The sequence below is a fragment of the Oncorhynchus mykiss genome, chromosome 24 (genome assembly GCF_057628025.1).
Source record: "Oncorhynchus mykiss isolate SJ-2025 chromosome 24, ASM5762802v1, whole genome shotgun sequence".
Classification (NCBI taxonomy): Eukaryota; Metazoa; Chordata; class Actinopteri; order Salmoniformes; family Salmonidae; genus Oncorhynchus; species Oncorhynchus mykiss.
This window is the reverse complement of record NC_143045.1, coordinates 21,436,486-21,459,879: the sequence shown is the minus strand read 5'-3', so window position 1 is coordinate 21,459,879 and position 23,394 is coordinate 21,436,486. Positions and strand designations below refer to the sequence as shown.

Genomic DNA, 23,394 nt, shown 5'->3' with positions numbered 1-23,394 from the left:
ATCAGACAGCACATGTTCGTTTTTTTTTGCATATGGCCAGCCATAAAATTCTTATCCTATCCTTCCCTGCCTGAGGCAAAGCTAGCACACAAGCAGCAGAGCATGAGCACAATTTCTAGGCCCAGTCCTCTCTCAGACTGGGTTCGTTTGACATTCAATTTACCATTCAGTTCAATTTCATTAGTAGCCCTGGGGGTTTCTAACAATGTCCCTGTAACAAACCACTTCACAAGCAAGCCTGGACACCCAAAACCCTTGTGGCTAGCCTATTATATCAACAATGACAAGGAAAGGCACTTTGGAGTAGTCAGATTAAAACAGAGAGGAATCAAAGCTATAGGCTGCTCTTAACCCATTGCCCTTCGTGTAAGAATGACTGTAGTTTAACCTGCATTCAAACATCTAGTATGTTTCAGTTACAGGCACTCGTCTCCGCCTAAAGCATCCCCTGCAGGGCTCATTACTACCCCCTTCCTCCCTCTCTCTCTCTCTCTCTCTCTCTCTTTCTCTCTCTCTCTCTCCCTTTTCTATAGCCTCAATCATGCTAGCAGCCCCACTCCTGCCCTGGCTGTTTGGATGGGGGTGTGTGTGGAGGGAGTTAGGTGATACGACCCCAAGGCTGATCACTTATATTTATGTGTAAACAAAACACCATCCAGCTATTGATCTGAAAGTGCTTCATTAGATGGTGTAAGAAGCAGGAGTTGACATTTCCCCGATGCAAAATGAATGATTAATGGGTGTATACACTCAACAGAACCTACAGTTTCATTGTTTGTTTGTACTTTGCACTATCAATAATGTATGTCTTATTATGTTGTAAAAAAGCTAATACAAACATGTCCATTTGTTCAACTGACTGCCGGCAATGGCTTTCATCTTGTGTAATTGCCATAGCGGTGCTTGATGCTTCCTCTTGATCCCAGTAAGTAGTGCACTGTGTTGTGGAACATCTAATGACAGAACTGACCTTTCAACCCTTCACTGTGAAACAGACCAGGCCTGTCTTCCATTCCAATAAGGTCCACAGCCTGGTTGGTATTAAGAGGGCATTAGCTGTGAATTCGGAGAGTTTGTGTTCTGCTTGACATTCTAAACACTGGGGGTTTGAGGTCACTCAGAAGGCAACACAGATAACATGAATGAACACATGGAATGCAGATAATACACACAGGTGATTAAATACCTGCATGGGCATCCTGTCTGTGTATTTTAAAATGTTATGCCCACCAACCAACGTCACATGTTTTGGAGGACTGCAGTGACAGGTTGAAAATGTCTAAGGCTATGTCAGAGACTCCAGCCACCCAAGTCATAGGCTGTTCTCTCTGCTACTGCACTGCAAGTAGTACCAGAGTGCCAAGTCTGGGACCAAAAAGCTCCTAAACAACCTCTACCCCAAAGCCATAAGACTGCTGAACAGTTCATCCAATGGATACCTACACACACACACATATTGACCCCCCCCCCCCCCCCCACACACACACACACACACACATTCAGACTCTTCACATACACTGCTGCTACATTGTTTATTATATATCCTGTTTATGATATATCCTGATTGCCTGGTCACTCTACCCCTACCTATATGTACATACTGACTTGCCTCAATTACCTCAACTACCTCGTACCCCTGCACATTGACTCAGTACTGGTACTCCTTGTATATAGTCTCTATATAGTTACGATTTCCTTTTTTATTTAGCAAATATTTCTCTTACTTTTTAACTCTGCATTGTTGGAAAAGGCCTCGTAAGTAAGCATTTCACTGTAAAGTCTACACCTGTTGTATTCAGTGCATGTGACCAATAATATTTGATTTGATTTATGAGGGGGATATCACGCTCCTAGTTACAGTTTCTATCAATTCCAAAAGGACGATGTCGTTTCTCGTCTTCCTTGCAGAAATAATATTGTTTACTCTGATTTAGTAAATGTATAACAAGGGAGGTCACACTTTATTTATATCATGCAGATTTAGCATCTTTAGATGCTCTACAGATAGATGCTCTACAGATAATAGATAAAACAGTCATAATATCAACAAACTATCTGCTGATAAGCATCTGCTTGCTAATATTACGGTTAGGGTTAGAATAAGGGTTAGGGTAAGGGTTAAGGTTAGGGTTCAGTTTAGAGTTAGAATAAGGGTCAAGGTTAGGGTTAGAGCTAGAGCTAGAGTTAGTAGATAGTTAGTACAAATGTTACTGATATTCTGTGGACAGTCGGTAGAGCATCTACAGATATACTATCTAAATAAAGTGGACCGGGAAGTAACATTCAATGTGCAGAACAAAACAGAGAAAGCTTTTGTGTGTGACTTGGCACACTCTTTGGCACCCCCCATTCTGGGGTTCTGGGCTAGGCTGCCAAAGGTTCTGCCTGTTGACCCTGAGGTCAATAATGAGCCATGTATCTAGAATAGAGTGTAGTGATCTCCCCCCTCCACTCCCTCAGAGAGATTAACACAGAGATTTAGGAGAAATGGAGAGAGGGAACGCTGTGCTGGTCCAATAACAGACTGAGCACAAAGTCCAGTGACTAACATGGATGCCTCCAGGACAGCATGAGTTGAAAACCCAATGTCCTTCTGAACTCAACTATTACTACAACTATTACTACACTGTTATCACTGTCTCCACGCCTGGCCTCGCTGGCAAAGAGCGACACTTACAATTATACAACTTTTTTTTAAATTAAAAAGTATTTTTCAAACTGGTTGAGCAGGATGCAGCCTGTAAAGCTCGGGAGGCAGTAGGTTTTAATACCTGTCGTTTTCTAACCACCACACTGCAGTGCTTGAGCGCTCTCCCAACATAATCATAATATGCAGATGTATTTTTCAATTTAAGTAGGCTTTCAGTCAATTAAAGTGTGCAATGCAAAGCTGTTCCCCAACAGACAACTGTACAGAAAAGATAATGAATTTACTATCAACCTTCATAAGATGTGATTAAATCCTCAAGAGGCTGTATTCCACTAAGTATGTAATAAGCATTTCTGTGCAGGGATTTTGGCGAGATTACAGTTAGCATAAAATACGTAAGTGTACTACATACAGTAAATATGCAAATGTGGGCACGTGAAAAATGATAATATAAGTATGCTTTTGACCCATTATTATAAAACGTGGCATTGTCACAAAAATCCATGGGAGAAATTGCATACATTCAAATGTCATTCAAGCACTTTGTGAAAATTGCATACTTCAGCCACTCTTCCCCTCACAATTACAAGACAAAATTGCTTATTTAAGTTCACTGCCTACTGCTGACAAATGTTCCATTTTTTTTAAAGGCTTGAAAACACAGGGAGTATTATAAAACTAAAATTAATACATTTTATACACAGAGTGGGGTAGAGAACATGACTTGTTTAAAAAGGTTATGTTCTGGTAAGATTATTACGTTCTTCAGAAACAAAGGAGAGAAGTTGAACACTTGTATTTACTTTTCAAATCAATCAATTGTTAGAACTGTCACCTCACATCGAGTATTACCATTCACTTAAGTGTCCCTCGTTTATGAGCATTCATTCTCAGGTGTAACATATTTTCATTAGTTTTACTACAAATGACTCAATGGCCATTGCTTTTTCTCCTTCCATCATCACACGAGAGCAGCCATATATCAACATAAGTGCTTTAAACCATTTAGCCTGGCGCCATGCGTCTTTCACTAGTATCCCCTCCTGTCTGTCTGTACAGAACATATTCCAACATTGGTGCTTTTGAACAGGAGGTTTGCCGATTCCCCTGATAATGAGCTGATTTGCCTTCACTATCACCAGCAGCAGAAAGACACGATAACTTCACAGGAGCCTGTCGATAAGCAACATTTCAGCTGTATGACTCATATCATTCCAACAGAATGAATCCACGCAGCAAACATCTCCTGATTAAAGAGTCCGTTGGCTTGGAGAGCTCTTGGGCTGGATCCTCACACTTTGAATAGTCAAATGTAAAACCTGCCCTAGAACATTCCGTACGTACAGAACAACAGCCTCTCAACAGTCCACACGGACAAAAGAACAAGCAACAGCAACATTCTGTGTGGGGATCACAATATGAGACAACACTCTATGAAGCATGGACATCAATAACAAATGTATATGAGAACCCGGAAAAGTACTGTCTGGTGCCAAAGGGTGACAAAGCGATCCAATTACTGGCGAGGCCATCTGGAGACATTACTGTCTGGGTAAATGTGCATGTAATGGCAGACAGGGGTAGTGATGCTCTCCACTGTGATGCATTGCCTGTGTCAGATCTGTTTATAGGCAAACACACAATGGCAAGGTCTAGAGCATGGGACAGGTAATCCAGAGAATTCCTCAGAGAGAGAGGGGGAATGCCATACCCATTCATCCATACAACACATAAACTAATATGACTAGCCAATTGTTATGCATTTTCCATTGTGAGAATCTCTTATTGCATAACCCGGAGAATTTAAATGAAATCACTATCATTACATTAGGAAAAGAGAAATCCTCTCCTCGTTGTATCTACTGCAGGTGAGAATGCAAACACATTCATAATGGGTTATGGCACCTCCATTACTCAAAATGAAACACCTGGAAGTTTATTTTACAACTGCTTCGCTCTCATATACTGGGGCTGGCACTTCGAATAATGCAGCATTTATTTGACACGGAACTATGCAGCTGAATTTGTTTGTGATTCCTTTAGAAAACACAATTCCTTCTCTCTGACATGAAAGGTGTTTCTAAAGCAAAAGACTCATCATTGTAGAACAGATTCTAGTGTTTCATTGCAAATTCCTGTGATCCGTCTTAAGCTGTCTCACTGCTTAACACAGCGTTTCCCAAACTCGGTCCTGGGGACCCCAAAGAGTGCACATTTTGTTTTTGCCCTAACACTACAAAGCTAATTCAAATTATCAAAGCTTTTCATATCAAATCAAATTGATGCTTACAGGTGCTTACTTACAAACCCTTAACCAAGAATGCAGTTCAAGAAAAAGAGTTAAGAAAATATTTAATAAATAAACTAAATATAAAAATGTTAATAAAAAGTAACACAATAAAATAACAATAACGAGGCTATATACAGGGGGTACCGGTACCAAGTCAATGTGCGGGGGTACGGGTTAGTCGAGGTAATTTGTACATGTAGGTAGGGGTGGAGTGACAATGCATAGATAAGCTTGATGATTAGTTTGATAATTAGGTGATTATTTGAATCAGCTATGTAGAGCTATGGCAAAAACCAAAAAGTACACCCCTTGGGGTCCCAAGGACCGAGTTTGGGAAACCCTGGTTTAACAGCTCCGATGGGAGTTAAAGTACTTTTCAGAATTCTCTGCAGGAACATGGGGCTACTTGACCTCTCAAGATGAGTCCCATTAGATAATTAGGTTCTCCATCTAAATGGTGCACAAGAGGCTTTTCACCTACCCACTAATGTCTGACAATGGAAGGGTTAGAATACAGCTACTGCACAGTAGCAACTAGCTAATGAAACACCTCACAGTTTTACATGGCATTCATTATCAACGGCATCCACACTGTGACACATTTACTAGAGCATCATTTTACTTCATTGAAAGTGAAGTGGTTCAACATCTAAGATAATAGAGCTGGTGTGAAGAATTCTGAGTACTTAGATTTAATAAAAATAATACACTGTACTGTATATACACCTTCTATATAAACAGTAAATTGCAGTGGTCGTTCACAATGCAGTTTTATGAGGATCACGCCATTAAGGCCAGAATCAACCAGTGACTGACCAGCAATTATCACGTTCGCTGGAATAATTATCGGACCAAGCTGCAGCGCGATATGGTTTCCACATATTATTTATTAGAAACGCACAAAACAACAAAGAAAGAATGAAACAAACAACGAACCGTAACTAAGAGGTGTAACATACACTAACTCAAAACAATATCCCATAAAACACAGGTGGAAAAAATGCTACTTAAATATGATCCCCAATTAGAGACAACGATAGCCAGCTGCCTCTAATTGGGAATCATACCAAACACCAACATAGAAAAACTAAACTAGAACCCCACATAGAAAATAACAACTAGAAAACCCCCCAGTCACGCCCAGTCATGACCTACTCTACCATAGAAAATAAGGGCTCTCTATGGTCAGGAAGTGACAAGTAAATATGTCTAGATCTCAACCTCACCAGACACCTTTTAACATACTTTTATCATATGGTAAAAATAATCATTCAGATTTATGTTTAGAATATATAAAAGATGAACTAAAATGTATTGTTTCAAATGATCACAAAAGCCTTGGTTCTGGATTTTTCATGTACGCATCAGGTGAAGGAACTCCATACACCCAAGGCTAATACAAGGCTTTGAATTCCAGGCAGCGAGAGCTCCACAGCCAGATAAGTATCAGCATAAATACCACTCTCTTACAAAGTCCTTTACCACCTGGGATTTAGAGCCAGGAATCCAACGCATGAGAGGAAGCATGCAATTGAAACTGCCTGAGCAACATGTTTAGGACCTTGAAGAATACTTCAAAGCAACTAAGGAAGAGTACACCCTGCACTCTTGACATGTGAGTGGGCTGAAGAAAAAGGGTTGAATATGATATTCTGTATTTTTACGAGTTTATATACCCTGGCATGCAAAAATGACAGGCGTTTTAATCTCCAGAAAGCAGAGATATGCAGTGACTGAGTGTTGTCCCTTGTTGAAAGTGAGGCGCTCTCTGGGTTTGAATGAGAACTCCTGCAAGTTCATCTGAAGCAGCATGTAATCATAGATAGCTCCAGGCTCCGTAGTGTGCCGCCTTCTCAGAAGGATAGATGAGGGACATCAACAGTGCACAAAGAACTAGCTTTTATAAAGGCTAGAATGGGGGACTACTGAGGTCAAATGCAGACACAAAACACTTATGTTTGGATCCCTGGGGCAGGATACTTCATGGAGCTACACTAAATATGACATTGTGTTTTCATGGCTGAAAATTGCAAAATAAAGTTTGAATGAATAGAGACCAGTCACTATTGATGGACTGTTTCTGACCAATAAGCGATTTAAAAGTGAATGGGAAAGTGAAAATTGCATGACATTTTATTGCCCAATGCTTCTTATTTCTGCTTCATCTTTTGGACAATGACATTGTCATCTCAATAGACCGCTCTGGATTGCAGAGAGATTCAAAAATAGGTGTGATACAATAGTACCACCAGCTTCAGCCCTGACTCCATGTAAATAGGTGGCAATATAATCACTTTATGGGTGTGTACATTTTGGCAGTTTCCCCACTGACCTTTAGTGGGTCTGGTTGAGTTCCTAGTGCTTAGGAGCTCTCTTATTGAGAGCGATTTCTGCTTTTTCTCTTTTCAGATTCCATCAGGCAATGTGAGGAAAAGAAGACAAGATACATTTTCTTCTATGAGTTCTGAGAACAAAGAGTTTGGGAACACCTCCCCTTCCTCTTCATGCACACAGCTAATGGTATAGCTAATGAACTATTCTAATTAAATGACACCTAGTAAAAAGCTTTCCAAGGAATATTTCAACTAAGATTGTTGTGTCATTCATTATGGGCCATGTCATTAGCTTTCATATGGACCAGACCTACTTTCCCCCAGTAGGCTTGGATTGCCTTGCGCATATGAGAGGTGGGAGAACAGGGGGAAGATACTCAATGCCCTCCCAGGGGGGGTGGGCTGTTCCATCTTTTCATGACAAAGAGAGGAGACGGCAGGAGAAGTCAGCATCAATACTGTCGGGGGGAGTCCGCAGGAACCCAGAGAAAGCAGGGGGGATAATGTGAATAACAAAACAGAGAAACAACCTCACTTTTTTGTCCCAAAACAGGGGCCGAGCCATTTCCAGTGCGCTGTAGACTTTCCCCAAATCCAAAGATACCCTCATACATTTCAATGGGTGCATTTCAGCATAAGGGACTAGGTAGGGAGAGAGTGCTGTTGCACAGTCATCTCACTCCTGTTATTAAAGGCTTTCTCTAAAATGTATTTACTCCCTCCATATAACAAATAAATATATTTTTTTGTGTGTGAATAGCAGGAGTGCTATGATGAAGAAAGATAGAATACATATGCGGACTCGAAGGCTGGCATCTCCATTCAATGAAATACCAGGGTGTTCTGTGCCATTCTCCAACATTTTCACATTATAGCTTTCACGCAGGAATGTGTGACTGGAAATGTAATCTATATGTAAAACATGTCATATATCTTAAGCTGTCTAATAAAAACCCACCCAGGCCTTTACAACCTGTCTAACCAGTGACAATACAAGCAGAGTTGTGAGTTTTCTGGATAAGGGGAGGATTAAGGGGAAATCTCAATCATGACTGTTGAAACCGAACGTATCTCCCGCTCCTTTCTAAAACTGGGATGAGCTAATCATACTAGCTAGTGTAATTGAGACTCCATTGGCTGTTTTACTGACACCCTCGTGTGTAAAACTGTCACAGGCAGACCAAATGTTTTTTTCACCAGTGAGTCATTGTTTGAGACTGATTACAATGGCCACACAAGCCCTTTCATTTTCCTTAAGCAAAGCTGTACATCTTACAGCTGTGTGTGTCCAGTCACTGTGAATACTCTTTTTTTGCGGAAATACACTGTTTTCTGTGTTGGCTTAAATGTTCTCATTGCTGCCTGACTATAGCTCTGTAGTGCTGAAACATTTTCTCACTACAGATAATGTCGGAGAATCCTGAGCTCTTAACAGAAAGTGGCGATACTTTTCTCTAAACTAAGTGAATACTGAGAATTGAACATTTCAAGGAAGAAATCAGAGATTGAACCAGAGTGAATGAATCTAGTATGCTAGATGTGTGCATATCACAGCCCATTCTCACTCATGTACACTCCTAGAAAAAAAGGTGCTATCTACAACCTAAAAGGGTTCTTCGGCTGCCCCCCCCCATAAGAGATCACTTTGAAGAAACCTTTTTGGTTCGAGGAAGAATCATTTTAGGTTCAATATAGAACCCTCTCCACAGAACCAAAAAGGGTTCTCCTATGAGGACAAAAGAACCCTTTTGGAACCCCTTTTCCTAAAGTGTAGGGATGCGTTTTCATTCATAGAGCTGTATGCTCTCCCTCTCACCTGTGATATTAGCTGTATCGGGAAAGCTCCACTTCAAATAGCTAGGTAAATATTGTCCAGTTCACCAGCAGTTATCGTAATGATATGTAGACACAAAGACACTGAATTTTGGTCCTACTAACGACTGAGAACACACAGAGAGCAGGGCCATTGCAACCACTACAGGTCCCTCAGTAGGATCCTGGACCCTCCACCTAATCAACTGTCTCTGTACACATTGTCCTCCCAATTAAATAAAAACCACCTGCGGGCCAAATTCGGCCCACGGGCGGCCAGTTGGGGAACCCTGACCTATTGGCTAGCTCACCCTCATCCACAGCATTTGGGTAAAAGGATAGGTTCCATCTTTCACTCACCCCTTTTCTCGAGAGGCCTCAAAGTGGATTAAAACTAAATTAGTCTCTATGACCCTAATCTGGATTAAATTATAAAGAGGCAGAGCCACAATAGCGCAGTAGGTTTACTAGAATTAATATGTCCTCCCACTCCCAGATTGCCCAAAATATGATGCCCCTTATCGAAATATACAAGTTCTTTTCTTTTTTCACCAGTTGTTTTCTAGCACTTCAATGATATAGTGGAAAGACTGAGAAAAGCAAGAGATACCCTCAAAGAATGAGACCATTTAACGTTGCTCATTGCAATTTCCTATGACATACATAAACTGTCAGTTCAAACACAACACTGACTGTCCCACAGTGGCTTTGAAGGAAATGAAGAGCTGTCAGTGCGAGTTGAACATTTGCAAAGCTGGATAAAAGTGGTATGTTTATTGGGTATGATGTGTGATTAAGGCCATTTTCAGTAATTCATATCTAAATGAGGGGTAGGAAATGAATTCAGAAAAGGAGAGAAAGACACTCATAGGAATAAATATATAGTCCTGTATACCAAACTGTTGATGCTGTCCTGCAATGCACAAATAACTAATTAAAAACATCCATATTTGCAGTATTATGATGTAGGATGGTGACATTTTCTGTAAAGATACTACAGGAATGATTTACAGATTGAAGATCTGTAAATGCAAGTGTAGAGCACACAAAATGATGATGTCATCCTGAGTGACACCCACTCTCCTCAGAGCTAAAGTGTGGCATTTTCAGCATGGCAGTGGTACTTTATTTATTTTCTAACATGTCACCTCCCTGTAACACTGTGATGGAACTTGTCATCAGCATTTACATTTTTATTATTTAACCTTTATTTAACTGTAGGACATCAAGTTAACAATGATATTACAATTGCATTATCTGATATCACTGTCTTGCCCCACCCACATACACTCTCCTTTGAAAATAGGATCTGGATCATAAACATCTACGATTAAGGATGAAGAGTTTCATGTTATTGTGCTTTCCATCCATGAAACTACATTTTGCATGAAGGGCTGGCTACATTGTATAAGGAGTCAATGGGAGATAGAACAACCACAAACATCTAGACAAACCCGCCTCTAAACAAGACGTGACGTGCACAGTCACACAAATTAACATGCGCAAAATCCCAAGTGCAAACTGAGAATGCAAATCGCTCCAGTCTTTCTCTACACCAATCAACTGAACATGTATCTATCATGTCAGGACAAAAACTGGTTACGGAGAGTGAGAAAGTGGATGAATATATTTCAATGAGGTTTCACTCAGACAATGAAACCTTGTGGTCCCCACGCGAACAGGGGCCAGATTAGTCCATTAGCAAATGAAGAGCCCTACTTGCTTGACGAGTAATACCAGGTGTGACTGAGTGTTGTCTATTCCAGGGGGGGTAGGGTGAGGATGGGGGAGGGGTGGCGGGAAAGCAGGGAACAAAAAAACAAATGCACCTATGCAGACTATTTGTTCTAAAAGTCTTTCAGGGCCCTGTTTTTCCAGCACTATCTGGTCTAGGCTGAGGGTCACAGCAATGGAATCCGAATCACCTTTATTCACCAAGTACGTTTACACATACTCAGAATGTGACTTGGTGATATGGTGCTGCTAGTCATAGACAACCTTTAGAGCCAGAATACCGACAGTGGAGTTTAAACAAAGTTGACATATGGTACATTATATACAACTAGATAGACTGAGGATAAACATTTAAGAGAATGTGCAGTCAGTAAACAAATATATGATGGGTATACAGTTGATATACAGTATCAGTATGAATATATCTAAATACAGAGAGATGAACAGAGTGCAATGCAGTATAGTGCAGTTATTTTGTGTACAGTTCAGAGATGGCTTGATCCCGTGTGCAGCATAGAGTGCATAGTCCTTTAGTCTCTATGGACCCAATGGCCGGTTGGTGAGGGCCACAGCCAGGGGAAAGAAACTGTTCAGGTTGCGGGAGGTTTTGGTCATGATTGGCCTGAACAGCTTGCCAGAGGAGAATTTTTGGAATAAAATATCAACAGTGTATCTAATTACTGACTGATGGTGTCTATTCTGAAAACTACCTTCACAAACTGAGCACTTAGTTTAAAACCTCCAATTCAACATTTACAAGGTGGCATGAGTGATAGATGAAATATGTGGTGTTTAGACTAAGGAATTTTGTGATTTGATGAAGATGAATAACTAGATGGTTTCCTAGTGCTTCTTAAAATGACACTGCATATGAAGTTGTAATGAGTAACCAGCACATTGAAAAGTCATCATAAATCCTCCATAGAACAAGCAAACAGACACATGGTTTCACCATTTATGGAGGACTGACGGCCAAACTGCCAGCATCATGTTAACTCATCAAATGTTGATGTGGGGGGCTATAAACCTAAATTACAGCCCCACCCTAAAGGCCTTCAAATTCCACTATTTTAAAACCAGCGGCAATTGGCAACAGAACGACAACACACAGTCCAACGAGAAAAACTGTTAACACGCGACATGCTATTATTATAGGGGAGGCTCTTTTTTCCAACCAGTTCAAGTAAAAACGCCTGAGAGCGGGTGACAGTGACAAGTGAGGCTCACTGTAATTTACAATGACAGGCATGTCAAGTGACAGTGTCAGACAGAGGAGGACCTAAGTCAGATCACCCACCTCCCTTCCCAGCCTGGTCGCAGAGCATTTCATATTATTCTGTATGTAATTCCAAGACACGCCATTTAGTATGATATGTTATGTTTGGTATGGTTACATAAGACAGATGGTTGCTTAAGACAAAAACAAAGGGCAGTTGGTTGGTCGGGCATATAACGCAAACGTCTAGCAACCCAAAGGTTGTGCGTTCGAATCTCATCACGGACAACTTACATTTTTTTTGCTAATTAGCAACTTTTCAACTACTTACTACTTTTAAGCTACTTTGCTACAGCGTAGCATGTTAATTAACCCTTCCCCTAACCTTAACCCTTTTAGCTAATTATTCCCCTAAACCTAACCCCTCGGCGCATGTGACAAATAACATTTGATTTGATTTTGATTTAACCTAACTCCTAATCTTAAACCTAACCCCTAGCCTAGCTAGCGCCACCTAGCTGGAATTCGTAACAAATCACGCATTTAGCAAATTCGTAACATATTGAAAGTTTGAAAATTCGTAACATATTATACTAATTGTATTTCGTAACATATCATATGAAATGGGTGATGGACATCCATAAATTAATACATACCATACGAAACATAAGATATCATACTAAATGGAGTGTCTCTGATTTACGTAAAAAATAATACGAAATGCTCTGAGAACAGGTTTTTCCCTCTCCCAAAGGACTATTCAGAGCTCCACTGCAGATTGGTTAAATGTTGCGTCTGAATGCTTAAACACATGGTGCATACTTGTTGGATTGGAAAAAAAGCTTTCTTTAACGACATTTACAGAATGTAAAAAAGCCCAACTTTAATCTGCAAGGCGTTCCTGCCTCGTGGGAAAACACTGGTAAGTGTGCGCGTTTGAGTGCGTAATGTATATGTTTCGGAATGAACGTTTACCACACAAATTATTGTGAAAAGTCGATTTACTGTTGTAATTATTTAAATAAAATGAGAGGACAGCGCTCCCAAATTGAGAGCGCATGACTATCACCTGGCAAAACCTGCTCAACACTCCCACGAAGTGTGGCCAGTGGTTGTGCGCTATACAACTTGTAGTTACGCAGTAGTTATGCTATGAGCAATAATGGTAGAGCGGCAAAATAACGTTCTAACCATGACTATAACTAGCTATAACTCTGTATTCACAAACCTCAGTGTAAATCAAGATTGCTAATCGAATGACATGTATTTTCACGTCAGATGTATCGTCTACAAACTCATCATCACCATGCAATTCCCATGATGTGTTTATTAAAAATGTTGACAAAATGTATCAGTTTTCTTTTAAACAATGTAAGATATGATGCATGATAGGATATGATGCATGATAGGCTACATACAGTACCTTGGTAGACAAGCGCGACGAGGAGGGCACACAGACAGCCGGAAAAATGCATCCTGGCGAATGCCAGATATCCTTGCCCTGCTGTTCCTAAAGTTCGATAATATGTTTGTTATTATCGATCAGTTAACTTCTTTCCGTAAACTTCAGGGTTAAATATTCACTAACTGTATGCAGTTACTGCTGTATAACATGTGCTCTCTCACTTGCCTTGGCAAACAAATGTGGGAGCGCATCGAGTGAGCGACGACGGGAAGCTCTGTAGGGTAGGATTTTACAGCAACTCCGCCCAGGATCTACCACAATCTTGTGGATCCCACTCCACACTGCATTACACGCGCACACGCACACACGCACACACACACACACACGCACACACACACACACACACACACACACACACACACACACACACACACACACACACACACAGACTAGCGGTTAGAGTGTTGGGCCAGTAACGAAAAAGTTGCTAGTTAGAATCTCTGAGCCAACAATTTGAAAAATCTGTTGATGTGCCCTTGAGCAAGGCACTTAACCCAAATTGCTTCAGGTTCGCTGTTGATAATGTCAGTCCCTGTCCGTGACCCCACGCTCAGAGGTTCTCAGGGAGACTGGGATATGCAAAAAACACATTTTGAAATTAATACACACTTGTCCGTGTGTGACATAAGACAAATATATGCATACACAGTTGCCAGATGTCATTTCAACGTCTAGTTTTGATTTACATTTGGTTGAGTTGTCAACTAATGTGAATTCAATGTGAAATCACCATGTCATTGGATTTAGGTTAAAAAACAAGAATTTCCCTTATCAATAAGTTTTCCACGTTGATTCAACATCATCACATTGAACGTTGATTTAGCAGTTTTTTGCCCAGTGGGAAGGCTCAAGGTGGCTCTTCATAGTTTAAATTCATAACTGCAGCGCACTGTTATTTTACATTGCCTCTTTGCATTGCAAGAGATAGTTTGAATAAAATACCAGTGGAATTTGCAACCTTTGGATTGCTAGACTATCGGTGGATTACACCCAAGTATAGTATGTTTCGTGTGGCTCTGAGGCCAGGCTGGATGTGAAAAGGGTTGGGTGTGGGCTAGCACTAAAGTCTCCACTGCAGCCAGTTTCTATTGTGACTCCTCATAGCTAAGGTGCTGTTTTATGTGCCACCCAAGTTTCTAATGCTAATGACTGAAATAAAATGCATGATGAGGGTGGCAGGTAGTCTAGAAGTTAAGAGCGCTGGGCCAGTAACCGAAAGGTTGCTGGTTGAAATCCCAGAGCCCGCTATGTGAAAAATCTGCAAATGTCTGCTCTATGTCGCTCTGGATAAGAGTGTCTGCTAAATTACAAAAATGTAAAATGCATGATGTCTAGATTACATTGCTCCTCCCATACTGAATCCTGATTTCAGTTGCTGATGGCAGAGAGAGACAGTAGGTGTTCAAACTAGCGCCTCACTAACGTCCTGATTAGAGGCTCAGCATTGTGCAACGTCAGGTGTTAAACTTTAATCCTGTGTGGATTGAAATGAGGACAGCGGTATCTTAAAAGGTTGGAGAATATGTGAGCTGTCAGTACTTATGTTTGGGTAGACTCCCACTAGACTCAGACTCTGCTGCTGCTGGCTTTACTTGTTTTCAAATCAAGTTGTATTTGTCACATGTGCCAACAACCTTACTGTGAAACGCTTACTTACAAGCCCTTAACCAACAGTGCAGTTCAAGAAATAGAGTTAAGAAAATATTTGCTAAATAAACTCAAGAAAAAAAGAAAAGAAAAATTAATACAAATTACATAACAATAACGAGGCTATATACAGGAGGTACCGACCGAGTCAATGTGCGGGGTTAGTCGAGGTAATTTGTACAAGGCTGAGGTGTGCTGCTGCTGCAGTTAACTGAGATGGCCGTGGGTTTTAGATGGTTTCTGTGACTCAGAGTTTATTTCTGTGTCTGTTGAGCTTCATATCTTACCTTGAAGCCTCTGCCAGTGACTCCACCAAAGCACCAATTTCAGGAGGTGGTGCTCTGATCAGACGAGCAGAGCATCATTTCTAATGCTGCTAGACATTCAGAGGTGGGACTGAGAATCAGAAGTGAGTGAGATTATGGAGTTTGCATTTGACAAAACCAGACACTGTGAACTTAGCTCTCACTGTGCTATGAACTGAGTGGTCAAGCTTGGGTAAAAAGCCGATTTGTGGGGGTGAAAATGTATCTAACCGGGGAAGGATTTCAAGTACAATGGTTTTGTAAGGATGTACTGCGTGCACTGGTTGTGTAAAACTAAATGCAATTTGATTAGGAGTGAACCACAAAGCAATATTCTGTGAGAGTGATATGCCTGGCTGCACAGGAAGAAAAATATAACTTTTTTTATTTTTTTTACACACGGGTGAGAATGATTAGGTCAGAATGGTAACAAAGCCTTAGACTTCGGCATTCAATTACCAAACAAAAACAGGTTGGTATAATTGGCACTTGAGCTAGGTTCTCAGGAGACCCATAAACTAGCTAGGGTAGACAAGGCTAAAGCAAATAACTCCAATACTCAACATCTGAAAGAGGTGATGGCCAACATATATAGTTGAGATAGTTGAACAAGAACATTAAAAACTTTATCTCTAACTCCTCATACTATACAAGATTGCAAGAAAATGCTGTTTTTTTATTGTGTTATAGATTACAAATGACATATTATGCAAATCCTAGCAAATTTAGCTAAAAGATGCACACAAAATAGTACAATACTAAAATCAATCAAAAATATTTATAAAGCCCTTTTTAGACCATCAATTGTCACAAAGTGCTCATACAGATACTCCACCTAAAACCACAAAGAGCAAGCAATGCAGATGTAGAAGTACAATGGCTAGGAATTAATACAATTGTTTAGGAGGGAAAGAATGATAATGAGTCATTTAGTAGTACTATTTAGTATGCACTGGAAAGTATTTGCTATCCACAGAGCTAAATAATAAGGTTTCACAGAGAATAATGAATTACAGCATATCATGTCATATCTGAGCCACTGTACTGATGCTCACTTCTTTTATTTGATGAAAGAGAATGTTCTCGCCTTGACATCTTTTGAGACATCTTGTGACATTGCCCTTGCTATCAGGGTGAATAAAAACAACCTTGCGTTTCTATGGATTCGTAGAATAAAACTAGTTATATCTAGGGGCAGTCAACAAACCGACACAGTGAATCTTTCATGGGTTGAAATCATTACATTGCTGGTGAGTTTTTATTACTTATTTTGAGGGTCTTAAGTGACTGTAACATAATGATATATTGATTACCTAAGTGCATTTTATCATCTCATGCTCTGAATAGGCTATATAAAGCATTGAGCAGGACAGCAGTGTGACATTTTAATGAAACATGGTGCATTAATTACACCATCATAGCCTTGATACTAATCCTGCTTCTGTCTCTGTGTTCCGTTGTGGAGAAGCAGCATGTATGATATGACACAGTGCATGCTGTCCCCTGACTGGGCCTTGGGGACATGATATTGCAAGTCCCATGAAGCAGGAGGCCTAGGTCACATCTCCTCCAGGGGCCAGTGGTGGAGTGATTAGTCTCCCAGTGAATAGGCTCTGTGACAAGGCCGTGGAACAGAGCTGACGGAGAACACAGTGACCCTGACATTCTCTCTGTGCTGTGTCCATGGGAGATGAGGATCCACTTAATGGCCGGCCCTCTGTCAGCCAGCCGCAGAGCCTCCAATCGATGATTGCTTCACTAGTTAATCTGATTGAGTGTGCGAGCGCCCAGTGGTCGATGGCAGGTTAGCTCTGCCTCTGCGAAGAGTCAGTGTCGGAATCGATGTTATTGTTCTTTGTAGAGTTCAACTTTTTTTGATCCCCTTCAAGTCCTCCATCATTATATTAAGGTAATCAATAAAAATGGGTTATTGATGCTATCTATTAAAGCAACAAGGCAGGTTGCATCTTTATTGTAGTTAGGCCCATCATATTGTTTCTCTTGGGCTAATTACTCACAGTCTCTATTACTCAGTCTGTGGCATTCACTGTGTAGTCTGCCATGCATGCTGCTGTGTTGTGCTGTGTTGTGCTGTTTGTTTGGTACCTGTTATATCCCTAAATGTTACTCGCTGGTAGCTAGAGAGGTGAAGAATTTATTCATAAAGACATCGGCCTGTCTGCTAGGATTCAGGCAGCTGTCAGGCATCACTAATGTTTATGCTCACCCAAACCTGCAATTATTTGTTGGTTTGTCAGCTAATGATGCCTCTGGAATCAACCGTACTTATGTTTTCTCCGCCTGCAGGCTTACAATCAGAAAGCAAACAAATGATAACTTTTGAAATTGTGTGTTTAATGAGGTGAGATTTATAGACATAGCCGCGGGAAAGTAGGGGTTCTGAGGGTGCTGCTGCACCCACTGAAAAATCAGAATAAAACATGTTTTTTTCTTTACAAAAGTAGTGCACTGGGCCATTACTAGTCCTGTATTAGCGGACCATCATAGCCGTCTGTAGCACTGGCAAAAAAATGTATCTGGTCCCCCCCCCTAGAGAAAATATTGACTGCAAAACATCTTCCCGGCAATGTTAATAGATACCTAATTACTCTTTTCTCCCAATGTGCAACGTGCACAATGGTCTGAAGCGTTTCATTAATCCAACTGTTTGTATAACATTACAAGCTAATGCAATGAATGCAGACAATGATACAGGTTAATTATGGATTGTGTTTAAATTTATATGTTATTGTTTTTTTTTACAGGAAAACTGGAAAATCATTTGTTGAACTTCGCCCTCTTTAATGTGAGGCCAGATCAAATCCCACATTAATTTTGGAGTCTAGTCCAATTCATAGTTATTGCACTGGAACACTACAGTATCTTGATTATTGGATTTTGATACGTAATTATAAACATTGTGTCTATCATGGGGATGGTTTGGGCTTGCTCACAGACCTGCAATAACCTATGCATCTGCCAAGCTGCCAAAGAGTATGGATCTCCAACATTGCAATGTTGTCTTGCCTCGAACAAGTCTGGGACTGTGGACCCTTTTGCTGATTCATTTTTACTCATTCTCCAAAGACAGCGGACTTTCCAAAAATGTAGTGAAAGATGTTTACAACCAATAATAGTTTATTACTTTAATACTACTTTACTTACTACACTTTAGGTATCAAGATATTAATTACTTCATCATCAGTTTTATATGCTTATTATTCACTGTAGTGTGGCTTTATAACAATTGAAAGTATTGGAAAACCTTAGCCTGCTAATCCTCTGACCCAGCAGTGTTTGACTTTAGAGGTAAAGATGTTGTAATAGTCCTCTTTCTGTTCACCAGCATTTGCTACAGATCCAAATTCAAACAAAACAGAAATCTTTGTGAGAAAGAAAGCAGGTTGATATTATATTAGCCATTTAATCTTTAAAGCAAAAGCTGGAGATATATAGCAGAAAAAGCTAGATAAAACCTGATAGATGAGTGAAAAGGGCATGTCAAGAATATCAAAGAGATGACACAGAAATTCAACATTAAAGACACTATTTAAAGCAGCTGGATCTACGGATACCATTTTTGGGCTAGGGGTTGAAAGAGCTGTCATTACATCAAAAAGTATTTTCTCTGGAGTAGTTTTTGAACCACTTTGTTTTGGCCTGTACTTTCCCATATTTCCAGGCTTTAAATAAATTATATTAATCCCTTTCAAATTCCAAAGTACTGGATTCTGAAGAAAGGGAATCGATACATACAATGTTAGGTAAGGGTAGCTAGCCTATTATCTTTTGCCTCAAAGCAAGAAATTAGTTTTTTTTATTGCTTTGGTGCAATTTTCACAAGTATGTGGTAACATTTTCACCACTCATAGTACAAAACTCAAAACAGATAATCAAAAAGGCAGATGTTTCAAAACTCTAAGCACATTTTCAATTGACTAAGCACAACACACAAAATCACACAGTCACTTCTTCACCAAACTTAATCAGTGTTTCATCTAGAAATATACAGTTGAAGTTGGAAGTTTACATACACTTAGTTTGGAGTCATTAAAACTCGTTTTTCAACCACTCCACAAATTTCTTGTTAACAAACTATAGTTTTGGCAAGTCCGTTAGCACATCTTTGTGCATGACACAAGTAATTTTTCCAACAATTGTTTACAGATTATTTTACTTATAATTCACTGTACCACAATTCCAGTGGGTCAGAAGTTTACATACACTAAGTTGACTGTGCCTTTAAACAGCTTGGAAAATTCCAGAAAATTATGTCATGGCTTTAGAAGCTTCTGATAGGCTAATTGACATAATTTGAGTCAATTGGAGGTGTACCTGTGGATGTATTTCAAGGCCTACCTTCAAACTCAGTGCCTGACATCATGGGAAAATCTAAAGAAATCAGCCAAGACCTATAAAAAAATTATAGACCTCCACAAGTCTGGTTCATCTTTGGGAGCAATTTTCAAATGCCTGAAGGTACCTGAAGGTAAATGAAGGTAAATTGAATACATTGTACTAACGTCGTTGTGTGGTAGACGGGATACTCTGTCTGTTCCTTCCTAACCCTCGTTTGCAGCAGCTGTTGCTAACTCAACGGCTAGGAGGTATCACTTCTGTAGTGAATAAGAGTTCAAAGTTCATACCATTCGCAACCATAGCTCACTCTGATGTTGGCTTCGTTCTGTAGTTATCTGAACCATTCTGACATAGGACCGTCGTCTTCACGTCCTCGGAACAGGAGGTTATATTGTCGTCAAGGCTTTATATAGGAAGGGAGAGGAGGGCGTGTTTGAAAAGTTTTATAGCCCATGTCCCTTCACAGGGGCGGGCCACTGATTGAGCAGAAAACCCAAATCTCACATTTTAGAAGCTAAAATCACATTTCATCCTATCACGAATAATTTCATATTCAAACATTTAAATTGAACAACAATTCCATGTGAATCCGATAACTCTGATGTGTAGACTTTACACCGTAGAGTTTGTCATCTTATCATTGAGAATGTCACAGATGACAACCGAACTGGCATCATATTCATTAAGTACCACCGCATGTGTTCAATTGGTCGGATTACCAGAATATAGTTCATTTTCCCCCACCTTCTGATGTTCCCAGAATCTATGTTAACCAAGGGTTTTGCAAATGTAACATCAGTAGGGTAGAGAGAGGAAAAAGGGGGGGGGGGGGGGAAGAGGTATTTATGACTGTCATAAACCTACCCCCAGGCCAACGTCATGACATTGCTAAGGACAAAGTCAAGGTATTGGACCTCAATCCTAAACATTTGTGGGCAGAACTGAAAGCGTGTGAGCGTGTGAGCTCTGCCATGAGGAATGGGCCAAAATTCACGCAACTTATTGTGGGAAGCTTGTGGAAGGCTACCCAAAATGTTTGATCCAATTTAAAGGGAATGCTACCAAATACTAATACCATTCTCTCTACTACTATTCTGATATTTCATATTCTTAAAATAAAGTGGTGATCCTAACTGACCTAAGACACTGTCACGATCTTCAAAATGAGCAGACAAAGGCGCAGCGTGCATTGAGTTCCACATCTTTTTAATACAAAGTGAAACTGGAAACAAAAATACAAAACTTAAAGAACGTGAAGTAGTAGTGCCCAAACACACTAAAACAATATCCCACAAACACAGGTGGGAAAAATGGCTACCTAATTTGATCCCCAATTAGATGCAACGATTACCAGCTGGATCTGATTGGGAACCATACCAGGCCAACAGAGATATAAATACACTAGATCACCCACCCTAGTCACACCTCGACCTTACCAAAATAGAGAATAAAAAGGCTGGGAACCATACAAAACACCAACATAGAAATATTGAACTAGAACACCCCCTAGTCATGCCCTGACCTACTACACCATAGAGAACCAAGGGCTCTCTATGGTCAGGGCGTGACAGCATCCCCCCCCCCAAAGGTGCGGACTCCGGTCGCAAAACCTGAAACCAAATGGGGAGGGTAGGGGGGGGTGACTAGTGTCGGTGGCGGCTCCGGTGCAGGTTGTAGCCCCCGTCCAGACCACTGATCCGGCAATGGCACCGGGCTGAACGCCGTGCCTGGACTGGGCTTTGGCGCAAAGGAGGACACTGGCCCTAGAGCTGGACGGGACACCATACCTGGACTGGGCACCTGCACAGAAGGCTCCGGCCATGGAGCGGGACTGGACATCGTGCCTGGACTGGGCACCGGCACAGAAGAAGGCTCCGGCCATGGAGCGGGACTGGACACCGTGCCTGGACTGGGCACCGGCACAGAAGAAGGCTCCGGCCATGGAGCGGGACTGGACACCGTGCCTGGACTGGGCACCGGCACAGAAGAAGGCTCCGGCCATGGAGCGGGACTGGACACCGTGCGGGGAGCTGGCACAGGACGTGCCGGATTAGGTAGACGCACTGGAGGCCTGGTGCGTGGAGCGGGCACAGGTGGCACCGGACTGGTGACCGGACCGGACTCCCATGATTTCCTGCTTGGTCCTTGCATAGTGGGATATTCTGTCACGATCTTCAAAATGAGCAGACCAAGGCGCAGCGTGCAATGAGTTCCACATCTTTTCAATACATCTTTTCAATGAAACTGGGAACATAACAACAAAACTTACACAGACCGTGACGTAGTAGTGCCCAAACACACTAACACAAACAATATCCCACAAACACAGGTGGTGGAAAATGGCTACCTAAATATGATCCCCAATTAGAGGCAACGATTACCAGCTGCCTCTAATTGGGAACCATACAAACACCAATATAGAAATTTTGAACTAGAACACCCCCTAGTCATGCCCTGACCTACTACACCATAGAGAACCAAGGGCTCTCTATGATCAGGGCGTGACAGAAAGGGAATTTTTACTAGGATTAAATGTCAGGAATTGTGAAACTGAGTTTAAATGTATTTGGCTAATGAAATGCTCACTTAACTTTTGATATGATTCTCTTATCAATGGTTAAAATACATTTTACTATTACTTAATCCGACTGTTCTTAATTGTTCATCAAATAACTGTTTGGTAAACCTATAGATTTTAAACTGGCTTGTCTACTACAAATTTTGAGAACTAATAATAATAATAATAATAATAATAATGATGAAATAATAATAATTAATAATAATGAACTAATAATTAAAATGTATGTTTGTAAAGTATAAACATATAAAGTATGATATATACTGCAATGTACTATTATAATGATGACTATTCTGATTTTATTTCAAAGTAAGTTTTAGAAAATCTGATATTGTCAAAATCAGAGATGTACTGTATGTAACAGCCTTATTCTAAAATGGATTAAATGAAAAATGTTCCTCATCAATCTACACACAATACCCCATAATGACAAAGTGAAAACAGGTTTGACATTTTTTTAAATAAAAAATAATAAACAGAAATACCTTGTTTATATCCAGTACCTGTCAAAAGTTTGGACACATCTACTCATTCCAGGGTTTTTCTTTATTTGTACTATTTTCTACATTGTAGAATAATAGTGAAGACATCAAAACTATGAAATAACACATATGGAATCATGTAGTAACCAAACATGTCTTAAAAGACTCTAAATATATTTTATATTTGAGATTCTTCAAAGTAGCCACCCTTTACCTTGACAGCTTTGCACACTCTTGGCATTCTCTCAACCAGCTTCATGAGGTAGTCACCTGAAATGTATTTCAATTAACAGGTGTGCCTTCTTAAAAGTTAATTTGTGGAATTTATTTCCTTCTTAATTAATGCATTTGAGCCAATCAGTTGTGTTGTGACAAGGTATAGTAAGGGTGGTATACAGAAGATAGCCCTATTTGGTAAATGACCAAGTCCATATTATATAAAGAGCAGCTCAAATAAGCAAAGAGAAATGACAGTCCATCATTAATTCAAGATAAGAAGGTCAGTCATTCCAGAAAACTTCAA

General features: G+C 40.4%; 1 protein-coding gene across 2 annotated transcripts in view; it reads right to left on the bottom strand.

Moving 5' to 3' along the window:
• LOC110503979 (CD166 antigen homolog A) overlaps window positions 1–13,757 on the bottom strand; it is a 68,616-nt gene extending 54,859 nt beyond the window's left edge. The window contains exon 1 of one of the 2 annotated variants that reach the window (XM_021582691.3): window positions 13,459–13,757. In XM_021582691.3, coding sequence (XP_021438366.1) covers window positions 13,459–13,510 — 52 coding nt within the window. In that variant the 5' untranslated portion in view covers window positions 13,511–13,757. The remainder of the gene's footprint in view (window positions 1–13,458) is intronic. The other variant, XM_021582692.3, reaches the window with a different exon arrangement.
• Between the last annotated feature and the right edge of the window lie 9,637 nt (window positions 13,758–23,394).